The sequence below is a fragment of the Phaethon lepturus genome, unplaced genomic scaffold (assembly GCF_000687285.1).
Source record: "Phaethon lepturus isolate BGI_N335 unplaced genomic scaffold, ASM68728v1 scaffold5828, whole genome shotgun sequence".
Classification (NCBI taxonomy): Eukaryota; Metazoa; Chordata; class Aves; order Phaethontiformes; family Phaethontidae; genus Phaethon; species Phaethon lepturus.
Genome location: NW_010558160.1, coordinates 42018 through 62754, shown reverse-complemented (window position 1 = coordinate 62754; position 20737 = coordinate 42018). Strand labels below are relative to the sequence as shown.

The following is a 20737-nucleotide window of genomic DNA, read 5'->3' as shown; positions in this document are numbered from 1 at the left end:
GCAGACTGCTGCACCAGGCTGAGGTACTTGCTTGGCATTCAATATGCATCACACCCCATCTACAGGCTGTTAGGGAGAAATTGCTTTCCTTTGATTTCCTGAATAATCTGTGCTAAAAATGTCAAACTGAGAGCTGCAGAAAAAAGAGTGAGCTTACTTGGGTCTAATTTGCTTTTGTACCTGAGGTCTAACTCAAAATATTTTATGGGTTTCATTACCTAAGAAAGGCATGTTCCTCACCTTTATTGCCAGAGAGTAATACTTAATGTTAGCAGTGCTCCAGAAGGTCTTTTTATGAACTTGTTGCAAGGAAGGAAAGCACTGAGAAGCTTACAGAGTGAAAACAGGATGAGGAGATTTCCATCCATTCCCAGATCAATTGCTTGACACCCAGAAAGCTGAACCGGCATCTGCTTGCCAGTTTTGACATGCTGGGCATTTTATCATTTTATCTTTGTTTTATACTTACTTTTTGATAGCAATTGGAATGACTTGTCAAGAAGCCAGACATTCCTCGGAGCTTTAGTCCCCCATTTACCATGCTTTTGTCACTGGTTTTACTGGTTAAAGGCAGGAATCTGAGAGCCTGAGTTCTGCTCCAGCCACTGAGTCTGTGCAGCAGCGTGGTTTTCCCCACTCCATACTGATCTGTCTCCGAGCAAAGTAAGGCCATTCCCAAGAACAGGAAAGCTTGCAGAGGCGCCTGGTGACTTGACCCAGCATTGGAAGATCAGTGCAGCACAAAACCTGACCTTTCTACCTGGCTTGATGAAGTAGTTGTCTCTGTTTTGCTGCTTTTCAGCCATACGCCAGCAGCCTCAAATTAAGATTCCCAGAGGATCTTTGCAGTTACATTTGTGTCTGTATGCGAGAGTTCTAGAATTTTGGAGGTGGAAAATAGCCCACCCTCTCAGCCCATCCTAGTGAGCTGCTAAAGTGTTGCATCCAATAAAACACACAATATTCTGTTTATTCCCAGCTGATCCTTCCCTTCTTGATCATCTTCCTAATGGCCTTTTTGAGACAAAACACTGGTTTACTATTTGGTCCAAATCTCAACCTTCATTATGTATCATGCTGTCTTAAATGTGTAATAATCCCCCTCCTTTCCTCTTTGTTCTCTTACTACTTATATGGCTGATGTACTTCTACTGTTCGGTTTAATTACTGTGCGCTGGGGGGGTTTTCTGCTGTATTCTCAGCTTTCCATTGGTCTCAGGGACGTAAAGAGACCTTTTTTAAATTTTGCATACATCTTACCTTAAATGCGCTCTCAGTGGAAAAGGTGACTTACTCTTTTCCTTTAAAAGAAACTTTGTTCACCACTACAGAACTAGGCTATTTCTTCATAAACAGAAGTAAACAACGACTACAATCCCTGTCTTTGTTATCATTCTGAGTGCCTTTTTGGATAGGATATACTGATAGCAGCAGAGGTGTTAAATGTTGGTTTCTTGGCTACAATATTACACCATTTACCATTCCAGTTGTAATTCAGAAAAAGTCTCCTGTCTTCTGTGTCTTGGTGATACATACCCTCATGCTGCTTCACAGCAAGTGTGCAGACAGGCCCTTCAAGAGCAACTAACTTATCAGTGAATAACCAGATCTCCAAAAATGATGGGAAGCCACATCTGAGCCACAGCCAGTCTCTCATTGAAAATGAAAATACTTCTAGAAAGTAAAAGGTCATTTTCAATCCCTTTTAACCGCTGAGAGAGACATTAAAATACACAATGCGATGGATCTACGAGGCGTACGCAGAGGTGTGAAACACTAGGAAGCCATATCCACAGAGCTGCTAAAGGGAAATGCTGATACAACTATTACTTCAAGCAAATGTTTGCCATCTGTTGTGCTGATACCTGGAGACCTGATAGACCTTAATTTGACACTTGCAGCATGCGGTCAGAGAAGGCACTGTGCTCAGCTGTGCTCTATAATTTTTAAGAATGGCTTAGACTCAAATCAGTTGAGGTCTGGCTACACAGGTATGTCTTGCGGCTCTCTCCGAGAGCAGCCTGGTGGGCTCCCCGGCACTGTACAGACTTTTGGGCTGTGCTTATGCTCTGCTGCCCTCTTGCCGTCTGTCAGCTGTTGTTGACTGCCTGCCCATCCTTCTCAGGCATTCTGCTGAGGAGCATGTGTTCTGGTAAGGTTTTCTGCATGGAGAGGGGTCAATTAGATGTGTTGCTGTGTATACTACAGAGAAGGCGCTATCCAAGAAAGAAATACATTTCTATTTTAAAGCCAAAGATGATGTGGTTTCTGATGTTCACACTTCCCGGGGGAGTTCATTCTGTGCTCACAGATAAAGCCTCTCTCCTGCACAGATCACTGCTTCCCAAAGACGACTACAAAATCCAGTAGGAAGACCCAGTACCACTCCCAATTCTTAGCAGTAACTACCATGCGATTACACATCTGATTCTTTGCTAGACATACTGATCTAGTGAAACCTTGCTGTCTGCAATAATAGAAAATTTAGTCCCTCATGTTCTGAATGAGGCTAGAACATGAAGTGAAGCTGTCAGAGAGCCTTAGTATTATATTTAATTTAGGGCTCTGCCTAAGTCTGGAGGCAACGTGCGTTTATCCAGCTGCCAGTGTAGACTAAAATATGCCCTTAGTCTCGCAGTAATAGAACTTGGGCCTTACAACCATTTCATCTTATGTCTTATTAGCCCTTTCATTCTGGCAATATGCCAAACAAAATCTTAAGTCCGTATCTCCAAAAGTTTACAGTCTAATGGCAAATCCATCAAAATATTTAAAGATTAAATTCTTTGATCTAAATATTACCCCGAAGGAGCTGTAAACTTGTAGTCAATACCTAATCACTCAGTAAACCTAATCACTCAATCACCTCCATTTTTAACTATTAGCACTGTGTACTATACACAAAAGTGTGATGGAAAATGGTACCTTTATTTTGTTCCTCTGTTGCTGAAACTGGAAAATCTGTAGGAGGCACAGCTGAGGGCTGATGCAAACCAGTGCAAAGCCTCCGTTTCTTTTCAGTGAGGTTTGTTTAAGGCTTCGATCATTGAGAAAAAAATATTCTTAAGTAGAATAATTTTAATTCAGGATGAGTTTGTTTCTTGAAAGAGCAGGGGGATTGTTTTTAGCAAAATAACATCAAATAAACCAATTTTTTTATTGTGGTGACTAGAATGGCTGACATCAGAGTATCTTAACAGTTGTAATTTTTTTCCCCTGCTTTTAGCTATGGATAAAGGAATATGCTCTGTCTGCTGTGATGCAAAAGCACCTGTCTGAGAAACAAGAGAAGATAATTCAAGCTGTCGTAAGCAGACTAGGATGCCTCAGTGATGAGTAAGAATGGTTTTATCCGTAAACAGTGGGTTAAAACTGCAGTGCTGCATGCATAGATAAAAACTTGTGTACATTACATTGTGGAAAGCAGTGTTGAGAGATTATGAGCATCTTCAGGCAGAGAGGCAGTTACTCTACTTTTTTGTTTTTTTCTCAACACCAAATTAAAAAAAACAGATATGACTTCTGGCAAGTAGAAAAAGTAGAGTCTTCTGTGATTTGTCGAGTAGTGTGCTTTCTGTGTACTTACTCCTATGTTTGTGAGTGATTCCTAATCTTGAACTAGCCTCTCTTTTTCACTCTGTATGTCACATTGTAGTTGGATATTCTTCAAGATAAAATGTGCGGTCCAGCACCATTTCAGCTCTACCTTTGCTTTCTGCTATTACAATCTCACTGACCATCGTTTTGCATAATGCCTCCTCTCTTGCATTCTCTGTCTCTATTCACCAAGGAAACTTTTAGTTCTATCTCATCTTTGTACAGCTAAACATCTATTTGAGAGAGCTACTTCTCAAAAACCCACAATTCTCTGTTATCATATGCCTTGTTTTGATTAAGATATCAAATTACTTCATTTACCAGGTTCTTCACATTGACAAAGATCAAAGTATCTGAAGACTTGCGTATTTGGGATATTGGTATTATTGTCATTGCACTGCTTTATTTTGGCACTACTTTTCAGTTCAACCTTACATTTCCACATTCTTTGACTTTAGCGTTTCCCAGCATTCAGTATCCATAGAGTTTACACATACACACAAATTAGATGCAGGCATAAACAATGTCATCCCCAGTGTGTACACAGATTTCACTCACCTGGTCCAGAATCAAATTCAAAATTTGCTAAGTGTAAAATTCACTACAAACTTGCTTCAGCCATGTCAGCCCTGCCAGCTAACACTAGCCTCAATGTCTCTTCAGAGTGTGCCTCCTTGTTAATCCAAGATATGCTGTCCTGTATTTTATTGAAATAACTTTCCTGTAGTTCTGATTACGTTCTCTTTTCATCTTATTTCAGGTCTCCTATTAATAAAAAAAAAAAACTTTTATTATGTAATTACCCATTTTTATTTATGTATTTTCTTCCTATTTATATTTTAACTGCAGTGTTACAGAACTAGAAGTCTATCACAGCAATATCCGTTCTTTACACGTGAGCAGCTTTCCAAAGCATGCTTTGTTCGAGAAGACATTACACAGAGTGAATACTTGTCATCTTTGAGCAATGACTTTGCTGAACTCAGGCGTGCCAAATCAGCAAGCAGCTTAGCTGATTGATTTCTAATGGTCATTCTTACAGGTCTGTTAACTATATATTGCAAAAACACCAACTTCTGCTGTGTTCAGTACTCAGAAGATTAACCCTCCGAAGAGTTGGAATGGAAGCCCTGGCCTGTATGAGACTGTCCAGAAAGAAGAGCTTGCTTCAGGAACTGAGAGTGCAACATACCCTGCAGAAGGGATCTTCCCCCTGCCAAGATGAGGACCAGTGGCAGTTACAGAAGGCAGTGGTAGGTACAGTGTCTGGGTGGTTTTCCTCCAGAGGTCTCATATGCTGTGATGTCTGGCATTAGAAGTAGCTGTAAAGGATTGCAAAAAATAAAAATATTCAAGTTCCAAATAGAAAGGAAAATATTCTCTGTCAAAAATGGACCCACTGCTGGCATAGGAGGCCCCTGAGTGTGTCTGTTTTAGTTTGGGCAGACATTTTAAATTCCATAATATATTATCTACTGGCTAACTGTCTGTGATATGTGTTATCAGAGCAAGCTTATTTAGCTATTTATTTTATATGAAAATACTAATGAAAGAAGGCAGGCCAACATGTATAAAGGACTTCTTCAAAAGTTACTGCTTCAGTGTAAAATAAACTCCTACTAATTCTGCTAGGAATTGTAATATGCACTTGACAAGTTCTTACTTGAGCATCAGAAGAAATTCTTTCCTCCACCAGACCTAGCAAGTTCTTCTATACTGTCATCATTTTTCATTCTGTTTTCTTTCTCCTCTGTCTATGAGATGCTCAACATCCATTCACCTGACATCCTTCTAAATAATCTGGCTCCTATAGGTCAAGGAGGTGGGAGCAAGTTGAAGGACTTTTAGAGTTGATATTCCCACAGGTCACTTTCAAATCTGTGACTGTGTCTTTTAGGGTTAATCAATTAAGTGTTGTTTGTTGTTTATTTATCTGCATTGGATATTTACCTGGAACAACACCTAGTTTCAGATTTCAACCTCAGAGGACCCTCCTAGTGGGCATCAGTGACAGCCCCTACCCAACCTACTGCAGCTGCACACATGGGTTGAACCCATCCAACACTTTGCAGCTCTGTGCTCCATGCTGTCACTGTGTAATTAGCTGAAAGATAATATTTTGTGTTCCTGTAATTCTGATTTTCATAACACAAACCCTAATTCTGCACTTAGAAGAGGAATAAGGAAATTCTGTCTGCTGCCATTTTCACATCTAATATTTCTATTGAAGTAGTTCCTGTTAAGTGTGAAAATTGCAAAACCTCATTAACTTTCAGAAGAAATAAAATATAAAATAATAAAATACAAATGCATATGACTGCATTTTTCTTGTTATGTGCTTTCCACTACTCTCTCTCACTTAGCTCCCACAGGGACATTAATCGATGCAATCACTGTGTTCCCTAACAAAAATGAAATGTCCACAGGTATTATTGTTCCTTTGGCCTCGCTCCTTTACAGCCTCTTTCCAAGGCCAGCTAAAACCCATCTCACAAGGAAGTGCCTAAAAATACACGTATAAGATCCTTGCTGCCAAAGAAGTAGGTCCAGGGTGTGGAATTGTGAAAAGTCAGAGACAAAGAAATGTTATGAACAACCTCCAAAACTAGAAGCAATGTTTAAGGAGTTAAGGAAGAAGTTAATTTACAGATACTCAATGAGAGCTTTAGACATACCATGTTGTTTGAACTAAACTTAGTCTTAGCTTGTGCCATTTTAGACTGGTAGACAGTGCCATGTCTATCTGTTGATTTCATATAAAATGTAAAACGACACTAAATAATCCTAGCTTGGACATGATAACGTGACATTTCGTGTCTTAAAAAAAAGAGAAATGGCTTAATGACATTCAGACTGTCTAAAAAAAAATCAAAAACATATGTCTGAGCTATAAATAAAGACATGTCAGAATAACCCAGCATTAATAGGGACATCATTATTTTCCACAGATGAATGTGGGCAGAGCAGGTTTTTTTTCTAATGCATTTCTTATTTCCAAGAGGGCATCAAATAGGGACTGTCGAATTCCCCAGAATAATTTAATGTTATTGAATCTTAAATAAGAATATTAATATGAGAGGGCCATCAGCAACTCAACAGAAGGCAATCCATGGAAGACTAAAACACATAAGGAAGACAGAACAGGTTGTGCTGGTGAGTGTATACTATTGTGTGCTAAACAGAGTTTAGAGGGAAAGTGAATTTAAAAAGCATAGAAAATGGTGGCAAGGATGGTCCAAAGACCTCAAGAGATTAGAACTCTTCAGCCTAAAAAAGAGGTGTCTTCTGGAATATTGTAGGCTTTAAAAGTGGCATAAAATATATGAATAGGAAACAGTTTTTCATTTTGTTTCTAATAAGAGAGCACCAAGCAAAGCTATTAGATGGCAGGTTCAAAATTAAGAAATGTATGGATAAACTGTAGAACTCACCACCAGGGGATGCTGTAGATGCCAAGAGTGCAAATGGTTTCCAAGTGCTATTAGATATGTTCATGACCTCACCCACCAATATACCACGTTTTTCTCAGGTAGACCCCACAAATTGTATGAGTATTCCAGGTGCATAACTGTATACTTGCCTTGTTCCTGTGCACTTTATTGAGACATCCACAATTATCCCTTACTGGACTCAGGATATTTGACCTAGATTGTTCATATTTTTAATAGAAATAAGACCAAATTCAACAATACAGAATACAAAAATGGGATTACATGACTTGGAAATTACTAATGGTACAGGATGCAGCAGTTATTGTATGTATCATGACAGAGGCAATAGTTTTGTTGCAAAGATAAATGTGTTAAATGACTGTACATAAGCTTCTGCTGGAAATTGGATTATTCTAAGTATTAAAACAGTAACAGTCTGAAGGGGTGTAGTACTTTTCTTTTAAAGTGATGCTGACTAAGTTTGTCAACGTATTTAAATGGTAGTACTATCTTTTTGTCTGATTACCAGGAGTCCCACATTCTGGAAGAGGAAGAGAAGCTTGAAGAAGAAGCACAACAAACCCATTTAGAATTTCACCAGCAGCTAGTCACAGAAATTCAAGAAGCTCTTCATTTTCTTCAGCAGCACATGGAGCAGGTGATTGGGCGGACACTGCTGCAGCATGCCCGGCGGGAAGCTGGAAAAAAGAATTCAGATGATGGACAGGACTTCAAGGTATGGAAATGTTCAGTAGCGGTTTTCCAAACAAAATGAGTGCTACTTTGCTAAAATGGAGGCAATTTCATTTATGCATTACCCTATGCCTAGAAGTATCAGCAAGAGACCATTACAACCTGTGTTAAAACTGAAGATACCTTGCGAAGTATTTACAAACTAACACTTAGGTAGAAGCACAGTATTTTCTAATGAATTGCTATAGCAGCCAAAACAGGTTTTGTTAAGCTAACCCCTGGGACATAAAAAAAAATTGAGAGAGTTCTTGATAACAGAGAGCAACAAAAATGAGGAAGAAATTGAGATGGTTAGCTATTGATGAAGGTTTTATGGTTAATTAATAGTATTTGTGTATTAACAGCTTAATATGAATTAATAGATAAATAATTAAAATTAAAACTTGCTTCATAGGTTAATAAAATTATTCCAAAGTAAATATTTGGGTTTTCTGTTTAATGGAAAGTTGTAGTAGAGCTGCACATATATCGATTTGCTTTGCTGGCAGTCAGGTTGACAGGTAAAATGTGCTATAGAGATTAAACAGATAGGGGAGTGGCCCCTTCCCAGATAGAGGTTAGGCACATTAGAAAGATTTTACTGTAATTTTTCATGTTGAAATGTCCCATGGATGAATAGAAATACCTGTTTTCCAGTGTCTCAGTCTGCCACATTTTTAAAACACAAAATTCACAGTTTTCTGTGCACATACAAAATTAGATGGAGTCTTCAGTTTTAGACAGATCAAAATACTTCAGTTTTGATTAAGAGAATTAATTGTGATTTGTACTGTACAATACAGGAGAGACTGGTGGAAGCTGCTGTAGAAAGTGTGTATGGGACCAGCAATAATATCAATAGACTTGTGCAAAACTACTATCAGCAATTAGGAAAAATCACAGAAGGCTATGAAGGGAAAAAGCTTCAACAATTGAAATCCTTACAAGGTATGTATGATACTGACGACTATAAGATAATTCTGTTTTTTTAATAGATAAATTAATTTTCTTATCACTGCAAAGATTGCTTTTAAAGATAATAGAAATCTGTTATTTAAAGTAAGCAACAAAGCAAAATGAATGTGTAGGTCCATTTCCATCTTTTGAAGGAGAAGTGATAGAACTGTTATTATTAATAATTACTTGAATTACTGTCATAGATGCAGGACCCTGTTACTCGAAGTTTGATATAGACACACCCAGAACCCAGCATTGGAGATTATAGTTTAACCATAAACTCTGGTTCGCCAAGCTAAGATCAGAGATACCACCATAGTCACAACCACCAGCAGTTGATTTTCTGGTGCTCTAAACCTCAGCACAAGGCAGAAGAATTTAGAAAGACAAGAGTTGTACAAGTATTAGATTGTACAGCCGACGTCTATTATAAACACTGTACAACTTTGTATATTAATATATGCAAATAAAATGAATCAATGACTCAAATATTTATGGGGGAGAGAGAGGGTATATAATAGGCACCTACAAGCTGAATCTTTGCCCTACAAGGGAGGAGATCTGGGTTTGCAATCCCTGCTCCCATGTTAGAAAACATAAACATCATTGGCAGACAGTCTGCTTCCTCTGAGGTGACTGCCCTCAGCTTTGTGGAGTAGATTCCTTTTTTTGGCTCAGTGAAATGTTGTTGTCTCTGAAGTTCAGGAAATGCATTAGAGGAGACACCAAAAAGCCAAGCATGCCCATCCTGGAACACTGTGTGAACTACGACATTGTTTTTTAGAGGTCAACCATGACCCTCTTACAGGTTGTGAGACTGCTGTGAGAAGAGGTTTATGAACTGATGGATCTCACATAAATAGAGGCAGTTTCTCCTGGAATTATTTTTTATTGTTCAGTTCAAGACAAGAGAACAAAAGCAAACCATGCTTATTGATTTCTTATGTAAACACTCTCCCCTTCGCTGGGTGAAGGCTGTTGGCATTAAATGAAGTTAGCAAGTTAGGAAAATGGCAATATCATCAGAGGCTAAGTATTTGAGACACATGGAATGGATTTTTTTTCCCAAAAATAGACTTAGTAATTTTAAGTAGAAATGATTCTTTAACCACATAAGAGAATTTTTGAAGAGGAGCAGGTGTATCCACTCAAGGCTGAGATCCAGAGATGAGTTGGTAGGAAGGATTTGTGAGACCCACTAGGAGCTAGATAAGCTCACTTGTTATAAGACAGAACCGACCTGTTCTGCACTACCCTGTTGTGATCCTTGAAGACTTTAATATTGGAAGCTGAAGTGCTAGGGTTAGGCAAAATCTGTGCAGGGATTTTTGACAATCTGTATTCTAGACATTGGCAGCTAGCAAGGTAGTTGGTTGCTTAAGTTCTCACAAAGTCCCTCTTTGGTATTTCTTTGGCCCTGATTCAGCCAACTAGAGAGACAAGTCCCTTAGATTTGATTTGAGTTCCTTTACATGGGAATTAGAACTGAAGCCTGTTCCAGAATGCTCCTCTGATCTGAGCTGAGATGGATGTCATTACACACTTGAATGTTCTGCTTCATCAGTGTTTTGATATTGCTCTCAACTGGTCTCCCAATGAGGTTGTGAGACCTAGAATACCAGTCACTAGAACCCCAGTCAGCTTTCTGGTAATTGCTCATTTAGGTTATTTTTTCTCCTAGAGTTTGTTTGAATATCTTATTGTTTCAGTGTATTGATGTTCCATGAACTACAAGGAGGGAAATCACAAGTGTAAGCAAAGCACATTCCCTTTTCAGCTGAAGAAAAAGAAAATCCTACTGCTGCAATGTAAGCCTACGGGCATGAGGGAGGATGAGAGTATTTATGTTGGTAATAGAAGCAGGAGTGAGTGTTTTAGATTTAGGTGGCCAGAGAGAAACACAGCTGAAATTCACGGATCAAATGAACTGCTACAGTGAAAAAATATTGTAAACCTACATGTGCATGCAGCAGCCCAGCTGAGATTTTCAATATCAACAGATAACTACTTCAGCTTTGGTGCTTTTTACATTAGGAGTGAGCACTAACATGTAATAAGGGACTTTGATTCTTTAGTACACATAAATCGTTCTTTAACCTAAAAGTCCAAATTTGTGATGCAAAACCCCTCTCCTTTCTCATTTCAGCTGCTCCAAGCTCAGCCAGGAGGCAGAACAGCCATGTTTTTTCCTTTTCAGAAGGGGCTGCTCTGTTAGGTGATCTCCAAGCATGATTATTACACTGAGAGTGTGATCCTGCTCACCAAATACTCTCATAACTTCTCTCTCTAAAACACAAGATGGAAGAAAGCAGTGGTGGTAATAGAGCCACCTAGTGTGTGATAGTCCCGGGGTTAGAATGGCCACATAGGAAATTTCTTATGTATTTTGTTCAGTGATAGCTAAATGGGAGTAAAGACCATTAATTCTCTCTCCCAGTGACTGTGCTTAGTGTCAGGCCAGAGGATTTTGCTTCTTTGGGCATCCCTTGGCCTAGTAAATCTGAATTTACAGTCTGTCTGGCACAGCCACAGGTCAAAATCTGGCTAGTACCTCACCTCACCCAGCAGCCCAGCCTAGAATACATTCAGTAACTGCTCCCTGATGGTGCCATTAGTAGGACATGTGCCTGTCAGCCTCTCTGAGCATTCGGAAAAGGTTGGATGCTCCCCAAATGAATGTTACATACCTTAAACTGTTACGTACCCATTCATCTCCCTCCTTCTGTGTTTTTATTTAAAAGCAGTAGTGCAAGGAAACTGGCCCTGTCTGTCAGACATGCCCCAAGCCTTGCTGACGGACAGGACTTCAGGGTCAAGTCGGGAGCCCGGTGAGCAGATAAATACCAAAAGACTCGCAGAGTGTGAGCATATGCAAACTTACCCAGAATACTTCACCGTCAAATGAGGGGACATCTAGTGAAGTTAGGCATTCCCAGGACTAAGTGGCCTCTGAGCAAAGGTTTTCTTTACATTGTGTTTTTCATTTAGGTATTACAGTTCTTGCTAAAGGCGTCAAGGTCTTTTCATAAAATTTCTGCTTTGAGTTCCATGTTACTCAGTTAACCTAGTGGGACAAGTAGATAAAAATAGAAATTCAGTGACATTACCATCTCAGCTAAGTGATGCACGAACTATTGTCTATGCAACAGATCACAGTCACAGAGCAAGAGTGTGTAAGAAGTACTTCATACCCCTAAGAAGCAGTAACTTTGGAAAGACTACCTAGAGCAGGGATTAATTTATGCTGATGCAAAAGATAGATTGTAAGGTTGCCACAGCTCAGAGTTTTTAATTTTGAGCAGAAGATTTTACAAAAACATTATTTCAGCAGATAGAGGTGAAAGGAACAGACTTAAGAAGAAAGAGGAGGATGAAATGGCATTGAAAGAAAAACAGACCAAAGGCCTCCTGAACGTATCATCCACAGTCCACCAACGGTAAGAGCTGGCAATAGCACTACTGACTGTAAATGCTGTGAGTGTTTGCAGATCTGTGTAAATGTCTAGCTGAATAAATGTCTTGGTTTTGCATTTTGTATTTGTCTTTGATGGAAAAGAAATATCTGTTGCCAAATTACATCTACCCTTTGATCTCAGAGAACGACTTTCTTATTAAGTAAACTTTTTGATGCTCATTAATTACAGACTGAAGAATTATACATAGACAGTTTGAAAAGTGGGAACAATGCCAAAACATATGCCAAATTTTAAAAGAAATTTAACATAAATGTAGGATGGGAAGCAATGCTGTCTAATTCATTATGTTCCATCTTTACTACTTTGAACATCAAAAGTGTTTGTTAGTTTGCTGTTGAGTAAACATATACCATAATGAAAAGAAAATGTCTGAAGCATAAATAATACTCAAAATGTCAAGAAAATTTCAGTGAATGCCTTGGACAATCAAGATTACTTGCACTAAATTTAGATTGGAATCCCTTAAATGTTAATTAAATAAAAATCATATTTAATTCATTACTGATTTTATGAAACTTAGAGTCCAGACAAAATGCACTGCAATTCCAAAGGAATAAGTTGTCATAAAAAGCTGTATGACTTGGCATGTACATTATACATTTTTGTAATAATTTTATTTCTTTACTCTTGTTTTATTATCCAGAACAACACAGCATCTGCAATTTTGACGTTGTAAAGAGGTTAATTCTTTTTTTAGATATCCTGTTACTTCTAAATTGAAAGAAATCACTGCCCATTTTCTGGTTTTCATCTGTTTTGAATGTTTTTTTTCTGTTTTGAATTAGTATAGAAATGGATTCATGTACTAAAGGGCTTCATAAAGGATCTGTTAATTATTCATTATCAAGTTTATAATTTATTCTGACATAGAAATTCACTTCTAGCTGTTGTCTCCCATTTTTCTCCCATAGTCTATCCTAGTGTCTTAAAACAAAATACAATCAAATTGGCCTTCATGCAAGCAGAAATATGGTATGGAAGAATGTAACTATTCAGTATCTAAGCTGGTCTCATAACCATTGGTAATCAAATCCATTTTCCTATTGTCATTATGATTTCCTTTACCATCAAATCCCAGTCCTGTGTAAATTAATGAGAAAATTTCCATTAATTTTTCTAACTCTTATTAAACTCAACAACATAGATTGTTCTATTTTCTTTTGCCCTTGGTGCAAGGTTATGAGTGTTGAGTTCAAAAAGCAAATTTTGAAAGCTAACCTTCTGTAAGCATTGACTATTATAATATCAACTTCATTATGTGTAGATGTCAGAAACAATTTGTGTTATCTCTCTCCCTGAGGAATATAATGGGTGGTTGACAGCATTGCTTCAAAGTAGATCAGGCAAGAGAACAGAAGAAATACAGATTGAGCAAAGTTGCAGCCATTCAGGTTCCACTGTATTAATATTAATCTTTAACCAGCAAAATAATACAAGTGAAGAATATAGTTGTCAATGCTCTCAACTGCCAAGTTTTGAATTACCATGTTTCTGGCTCAGTCTCAATCTGGTACTGAATGAAAAGCGTAATTCTTAATCCCTTTTCTTCACACCTGATCTTCTAACAGCTTGTCCCTTTGGCAAGCAGACAGTAAAGCTGACTTTAGAAACATATGATGGTTTTGAAACATTAGAAGCTGAACTCCAGCTCCTGAAGTCCAGGCATGGACAACCCAAACTCCTGCTGCAGTTGCTACCTCTGAAAGAAGCTTCTATCCCATGGAGAGCAAAGACAGGTTATTAAAATAAGTAAATCTGTCAAAAAATCTACTGCAAAATTTTTTGTCCCGGCAGATGCTGGCTGGGCCGATATTGTTAATAAGGCTTTCTCTCTATGACATCTTCTAAATACACTTTGCCAGGGTTGTATTCCCCCCTTGAACTGAACAACATTGATACTCTTAAATTTCTTTTGACCAGGATGGTGCTGCAGCAAAAGAAGGTTTGGGCTCAGTTTGAAATGCAGCAGCAAATACGTCTGGAGTCTCTGAAGCAGAAGCTGCTGGGATTGCATCACCTAGAAACTGAGTTGGAGAATCAGCTACGGGTAAATCATGGTAAAATGACTCACGTGCCTGAAGCACTCCATGGCAAAACACTGGACAGGTTGTAAGGGTCTCTTTGCTGTCCTAGTTGAAATCAGTGCTAAGTCTTGTAGGAAACACTTCGCCATATTCTTTCCTGTGTTTCTGCAATGACATAGGCATTTTTTTTGTCATGCCACATGGCACATAACATAACCCAGAATCAAACTGGCTTATCCTTATGTTTAGGAAGCAGAGCAGGACTTTGTGAGTGAGTTGGCTGTGCTGGCCCGAGTCCCAGTGGCTGTGAAGAAGAAGCCTTCCAAAAGGAGCAAGCTAGCAGGTTGGTACAATCCTGAATTGTGTAAAAAAAAAAATCACATCATTCCACATATCAGTGCATATTTTGCAATATAACACAATGGAGTTTCAGGAAAGATTTTTCATCAGTGCCATTTCCCTAATTAGAATGTAGAAAAGTAAGGCAACCTTCCAAGGTCACCAAGGTCACCAGTAGCACAGCCACAAATAAGTGTCACCATTCCTCACTCCAGAACCGTCCTTTAGCCAATAGATCACACTGGGTTCACTGAGGTAAGGCTTTGCCTTGCTCAAACCAAAATTATTTTTCATGTCTTTATCATGTTCTTTAGAAATTACTCTGTTCACCTCAATCACTAAGTCTTTGGGAGGATAGCAGAGCTGAATCACCCAGCTTTCATTCTACTGGTGGAATGGAAGAATCTCCTTCCCACACACATGCTCAAAAGTAAAATCTTACTCAGTCAGGAAACTTGAACTATTTATATGAAGTTATTGCAGTTTTAACAAATCAGACTAATTTATTATTCAAGAGATACTTAAGGACAAATCGTCAGAATAGCAGTTGCGTTTCCTGATCCGCATTTGGAGTGGAACGTGCAAATTCTTACCCTTTGAGACATGCAATCCTTCTGTCATTATCAGAATGAAACAATTGGCATTACATTTGAAAGGTGCTGAAAGGTGAGATGGATGTCCAAAAGGGAAAAGCAGCTCACTCACCTGGACAATTTTGAAGTCTCTCTTCCCCATTTGGTTGTTTCTCAAGCATGCAGAGCTGTTTGCCCTGGTAGGTACCATGACCCCAGGGGACACATGTGGAAGCTTTAGCTCTGGGGCCTAAAAGCAGTGAGTTTTTAATATCAGATTGTTCCCATTCAAATCACATAAAATTATGAATTGGCTTTTCTGCTGTTTGCTGGTAGTAAAAAGCCATTTTCAATTACTTGCTAAGAAAATCTATGATAGAGCTTTCAACTGTTGCACCTAATGGAAACTTACTTCCATGTTCAGCAAGTGTGAAAGTTCAAGGTCTGCTCTGTGAGAACTAACCAATGGTAAAAAAAACAGTATGTTAGACTAATGTAAAGTGGAATGATTTCCTTGGAATAATAACATGTATGTGTGAAGTGTTAGAGTGTATTTTTTAGCTTTAGGTTAATCAAAACCAAACAAGCTCTACTATATGTGATTTTTTTTTTTTAATCCACATGCATTTGGCAATTCAGGGGAAAAAACAAACTCAAAAAGACCGACCTTTCAGTCACCAGAGTCAGCAGGCAAAGATGATTGTCATGAAAATATACAAGAGCCCTCTGGACTGATGTCTGGCTTATGCAGGTACAGTAGAGGCTAAAAAAAGGGTATGTGAAAAACTATTTGTAAAAAGCAATACAAAATCTACTGCATAAGCAGGTGTGTCAATCAAACCCAAAATATAACGCCTACGCTAGCTGAGCTTCTTCCTTAACAGTTACTTCTCACATGTACTTGACCCTTTTTTCCCCCATATTCTTTTTTAAATTGAGGAAAATCATCTGAGTTTGCTTGTCTGTACTGCGACGTATTTTACAAATAACTTTAATTTTAGGTAGAAAAATGATAAATACTGTTTCCAAATTTCCTTTAATTAGGTTTTTTAAAACCTGAGTCACAGACAGCATAAATCAGCAGAGACAAGTGAATCCAATGGCACTAGGCTGACATGTAGCAACCAAAATATGGTCTGTGGTATTTAGGCTTTCAACTTCCACCTTTATTTCAGGAACAAAGGCAAACGCCAGTCTTTGGCTGATGAGGGTAGCAGCTCTAACAATGATTTTCTTGATAGATGTTTCAGTTGGCTTATGCTGGAGTGCTAACTAGAGGAGAAGAAACAGCTACAAACCTGAAAGATGCCAGCTGATTACTACGGGCAGATCAAACCAGCCAGCTGGTCGTTGGGGCTTGATATATTGAGCAGAGAAAATCCTGTTGACAGGCAAAGCAAACAGTTGGTTCTCAGGAGCCACAGGCCTTTGGGGAAAAGTATTTATCCCCTGAGTGACCTCAGCCTGGGACTGACTTCAGGAGATGGCTTCTTTCCCTGATGGCATCAACCCTTTTCACACACTCCTTTCCCACAGCCAACAAGGGATACGTGTGGAGGGAACAGGGACCCAACAAAGGAACGTTTCTCTTTATGCAACTTTGTTTTGGCAGCCTCAGCAGAGGCAGCTGAAACCAGTGAGTGCAGAAGTTATAATTATATAGCAAGCACCTTTTTTCTCTTACCAAAATTAATTTAGTTTAAGAGAGAATTGTAGGATTTGAAAATCTCTGTCTTTAATTTTGTTTTATGTTTCAGAGAGAGGTTACAGAGTCCACGTGAAGGGGAGACTGAACTAAGGAAAAATTCAAAGATGCTAAAAAAAAGAGGCAACAGGTAGTAAAAGCATTTATATGAGCTGTCTGAACACAAAGTGCCGAAGCATCCTTCTGGGGAATCTCAGCAGCTCTAAATACTTACTGAGCTGTTTTACTGAGGAACAACGAAGAACATCAATAATAACCGAGAAATTTTCTTTAGCTACAGACCAAAAATCAATCCCGGTTTCTTTTAGCTGTTAATAAAACATTCTCACTTGGTTTAGGTAAGGGGAAACAAGTAAGTCTTTAATATAAGCTCTTCCAGATTGCTTGGGCAATGTGGAGGGGAGATAGTTTTAGATTAGGAATATACCTGAGGAACGTGAGCTTGTAGCAAAACAGATCCACGCTAGGCTCATTGCCCAGGTCAGTGTATCTGGTAAGGTTTCATTACAATAGTGATGTACCATTTGCTTTTGAGCCTTAATGTGGTAGATCGTGTCTTAATATTTTGTGATTGCTGCTTTGGACTAACAAAAATAGATAGAAATGTAAAGAATACGTAAACAGACTTCAGATGGCATTGGTATGTCAAAAGATGACATTTGGTCTCTCTTTTGTTATATTTTAGTGCTTCCAAGGCTATGTATGCTTTTTTTAAATTTGTGCAAACATTTTTATAAATATATTTCTCTGTGTTTGTTTCAGATTTCAAATTATTATTTTTAGGAAGAATGAGACAAAAACAGTTTACTGTTTTGGTTTTTTTGTACTTCAGTTTCTAGTATTCTTCCTTAAGTACACTCTTTTGTTTCCAACTTACTTTGTTATGCTCATTATGTTTCTTATGGGAATTCTTCGTCTTATGCAAAGCAGCTGGTTCTTACTGGCTGTACGGAGCACCTGTATTGTGTAATAAATTGCCCCCTTAAGCAATCTTACAGCTTTCATGAAATGAAAATTTTCTGTCTTTTTAAAATGAACGTATGTTTTGCCTACTAAAAGGCTGTCCTTTGGCGCACGACAGAAAATACCACATTAGTTATGCAGTTTACCTCAGATAAAAGTGACTTTGCCAGGCATGTTACGCACAATTGTTAAAGGGCCAGTTTTCACTTCGATCATGGTAAAAACACTTTTTTTTCTAAAATGTAGCACTTAGGGCGTTTGATTCTGGTATTTCACCAATCAGTCTCTATGGTCTCTCTGCCTTCCTGATCTAGACATTTTAGTTACTGTTTGTTAGACTCTTTTTTAAATGGATGCAGCCTGTTTACCTCTGAACATCTTAATTCTGTAGTGCACTCTACATAGATAGCAAGAAGGAAGCTTTTAGTATTAGAGTCAATGATGTTTTAAAACACGCAGCGCAGCAGCGGCTCCTGTCGCAGTTAGGATGCAGCGTAATTAAGCCAAGCCAGGTCTCTAATTACCCAAGCGGGGTCTTCCACCACCCGAGTGGGGTCTCCCCGGATGCACCGTGACTCCTTTGGCTCGGCAGAGCTGAAATGGCTTTATCTCTCCCTTAGAAAACGTGGAAAGGTTCAGATTACCCCAAAAGCAGGGCAGCAGTGCCCTCTCCCGGGCATCTAGCAGGGTTTCCATCCCCTTGCTGGTGGAGATGACGGGCTGGGAGCACCGGGAAGGAGCCAGGAGGGTGCCAGCTCTCGGCGGGACCCTGGTGAGCCCGAGATCCCCACCTGGCACTGGGGCTGCCCCCTTGCCCGACATCCCTACGCTGGAGCTTCTGAAAAAAACCTGACGTTTCTTCTCTTCTACCACAAAGTCACCAACTTCTCAGTCTCCTTGAGGTATTCCATGGATTTGCTGTCCTGTTTGAAGTGCAGATTTTATGTGTGTCATGACACTTACTTAACATTGCTCCCCATCAGTGATGCAGATTTTGAACAAGAAAGAGTTTTATTAGACCAAGAAACAACTGTAGCAAAGGCTGAGCTAAGCTCACAACAGTTGCTCTTCAGTTTTTTTGAAACACTGTTCAAATTTTGTTATGTTATGCTGTTTTAACTATAGTAACAGTCAGTATCTGGATTCTGATACTCCCATCCCAAGATCTCCCTCCCATCTCCTGCCATAGTCATTACAGAATGATTCTTTTTTTTCCTACCTCTGGCCCCTCAGTTCAGTTTAAATCCATGTGACTGCTTATTTCAAAGCCAATACAAAACAGTACTGAGAGCGAGCTTTTTTTGTGATGCTGTAGAATACTTTATCACCAGCCAAACAATGGGCACAACTCATTGCAACAGTCACAAGTTTCAGCACAGAAGTTCCAATTACTCATCAAGAAGAACAGATTCTCACCATGAAATGGGTGAATCGCTGGAACAGGTAACTCAGAGAGGATGCAGAATATCCAACTTTGGAGAGTTTCAACACTCAGCTGGACAAGGTCCTGATCAGCCTAACCGTGAAGTTAGCCCTGCTTTGAGTAGGAGGCTGGGCTCCAGGTGATACCTCTTCCAACCTAAACCTGTCCATGATTCTGATATTCCTTCCTACTGATCTGTTACTGAAATGTTTGGTGCGTGTGTGTCATCTTCCCCACCACCACCACCCCTGTACTTCTCTGTATTTTAAGGGATGGTAGAAATTGCTTGTGAGCCAGGGATTGTGCCTAGGGAGTCCCTGGGAGATAAACTGCTAAGCAGTTTTGCAAACTGAGAGCAGTCTCCAGCATGGTGGATGTCAGATAAGGGAAAATGGAGGTACCTAGGTGCCAATCACAGCTCAAAACAACTTGCTTTAGGATGTAAATCTATGAAGCACTCTCTTTAGTTTATTTGGGAGAGACTCACAAGGAGCTTTGATCATGCTTTACAGGTACGTATCAAAAACACTTGCCGCAGAAATTTAGAGGAAAATGCCATGCGTTTTTTCTCTTTTAATATCAAGGGTAACAACTGTTGCAGCAGTTTATGATTGTGTTCAGCCTCATTCCCAGCTTTGACAAGGATGTGGCTCAAACAAATTCTAGGCATGGTGTTAGAGTCGGTGAGTGCATTATTTGTCATGAAAGAATCAAAATAGCCCATCTCAATGGTCTCTGTGCTGTAGAAAAATGTGGAAAGCCTTGTCTTGCAGAAGTCATGCTGAAAGGTGTCCTGGACCACACTGAAGCGGTGTGCAACTTAAAAGACTTGTACTTGGGACCTTCAAGCTGGTGCCAGCTCCTGTGCAATATGAGCAGTTTCATTCCTGACATAAACAAGCACTCCTAAGTAAGTGTGTCACTCATAAAGGTCCCTTAATCTAGCCTGTGGACACCGTAACCTGCTATTGCCAGGGCAAGCACCAGGTTAGCACCTCCACTCACTCCATCATGGCATTTACAGCAGTCTTTGGGAGCCATTCTGACATTCAAAGATCCTTACGTAGAACAGCTCTTTGGTTGTGTTTCTTCCATCTGAACAAGCGCATCTTCCATGTGTTCAGCAGAGACCATGAAGGGCTTCGTGTGCAGCTGCCCAGCCTGCCCTGTGCCTCTGCACTGGGAGGGCTCCTGGTCTCGGCACCCTCACAGCTGTGGCCACTGGTGCATCAGGAGATGGGCAAGGGTCCGGACCCTGCCAGCCAAAGACTTTCAGAAGGAAGCGTTGCAGTCACTGATGTACTTGCAGGTTGGTTTGCTTCCAGTTGTGAGGAAGAAGCTGCTAAGCTTAAAGCTTGGTAAAGCATGTAAGACTATATATGACTATATGTTTAAAGACAGCCTTGCATGTACATCTCGCTGTGCTAGAAAAATTACGTCATATGCAATTGTGTATTGGGTTTGCGTGGCCAGGTTTTGGTATGGGGGGCTGCAGAGGCGGCTTCTGTGAGAAGCTGC

At 39.5% G+C, this 20737-nt stretch overlaps 1 protein-coding gene across 1 annotated transcript in view; it reads left to right on the top strand.

The window, feature by feature from the left end:
• EVC (Ellis van Creveld syndrome) overlaps positions 1-16998 on the top strand; it is a gene marked incomplete at its 5' end in the record, with an annotated part of 51773 nt that extends 34775 nt beyond the window's left edge. The window contains 9 exons of the mRNA XM_010292958.1: positions 3227-3336; positions 4640-4850; positions 7558-7764; positions 8564-8708; positions 12046-12154; positions 14114-14240; positions 14467-14560; positions 15768-15879; positions 16886-16998. Of these exons, the coding sequence (XP_010291260.1) occupies positions 3227-3336; positions 4640-4850; positions 7558-7764; positions 8564-8708; positions 12046-12154; positions 14114-14240; positions 14467-14560; positions 15768-15879; positions 16886-16967 (1197 nt within the window). The remainder of the gene's footprint in view (positions 1-3226; positions 3337-4639; positions 4851-7557; positions 7765-8563; positions 8709-12045; positions 12155-14113; positions 14241-14466; positions 14561-15767; positions 15880-16885) is intronic.
• Between the last annotated feature and the right edge of the window lie 3739 nt (positions 16999-20737).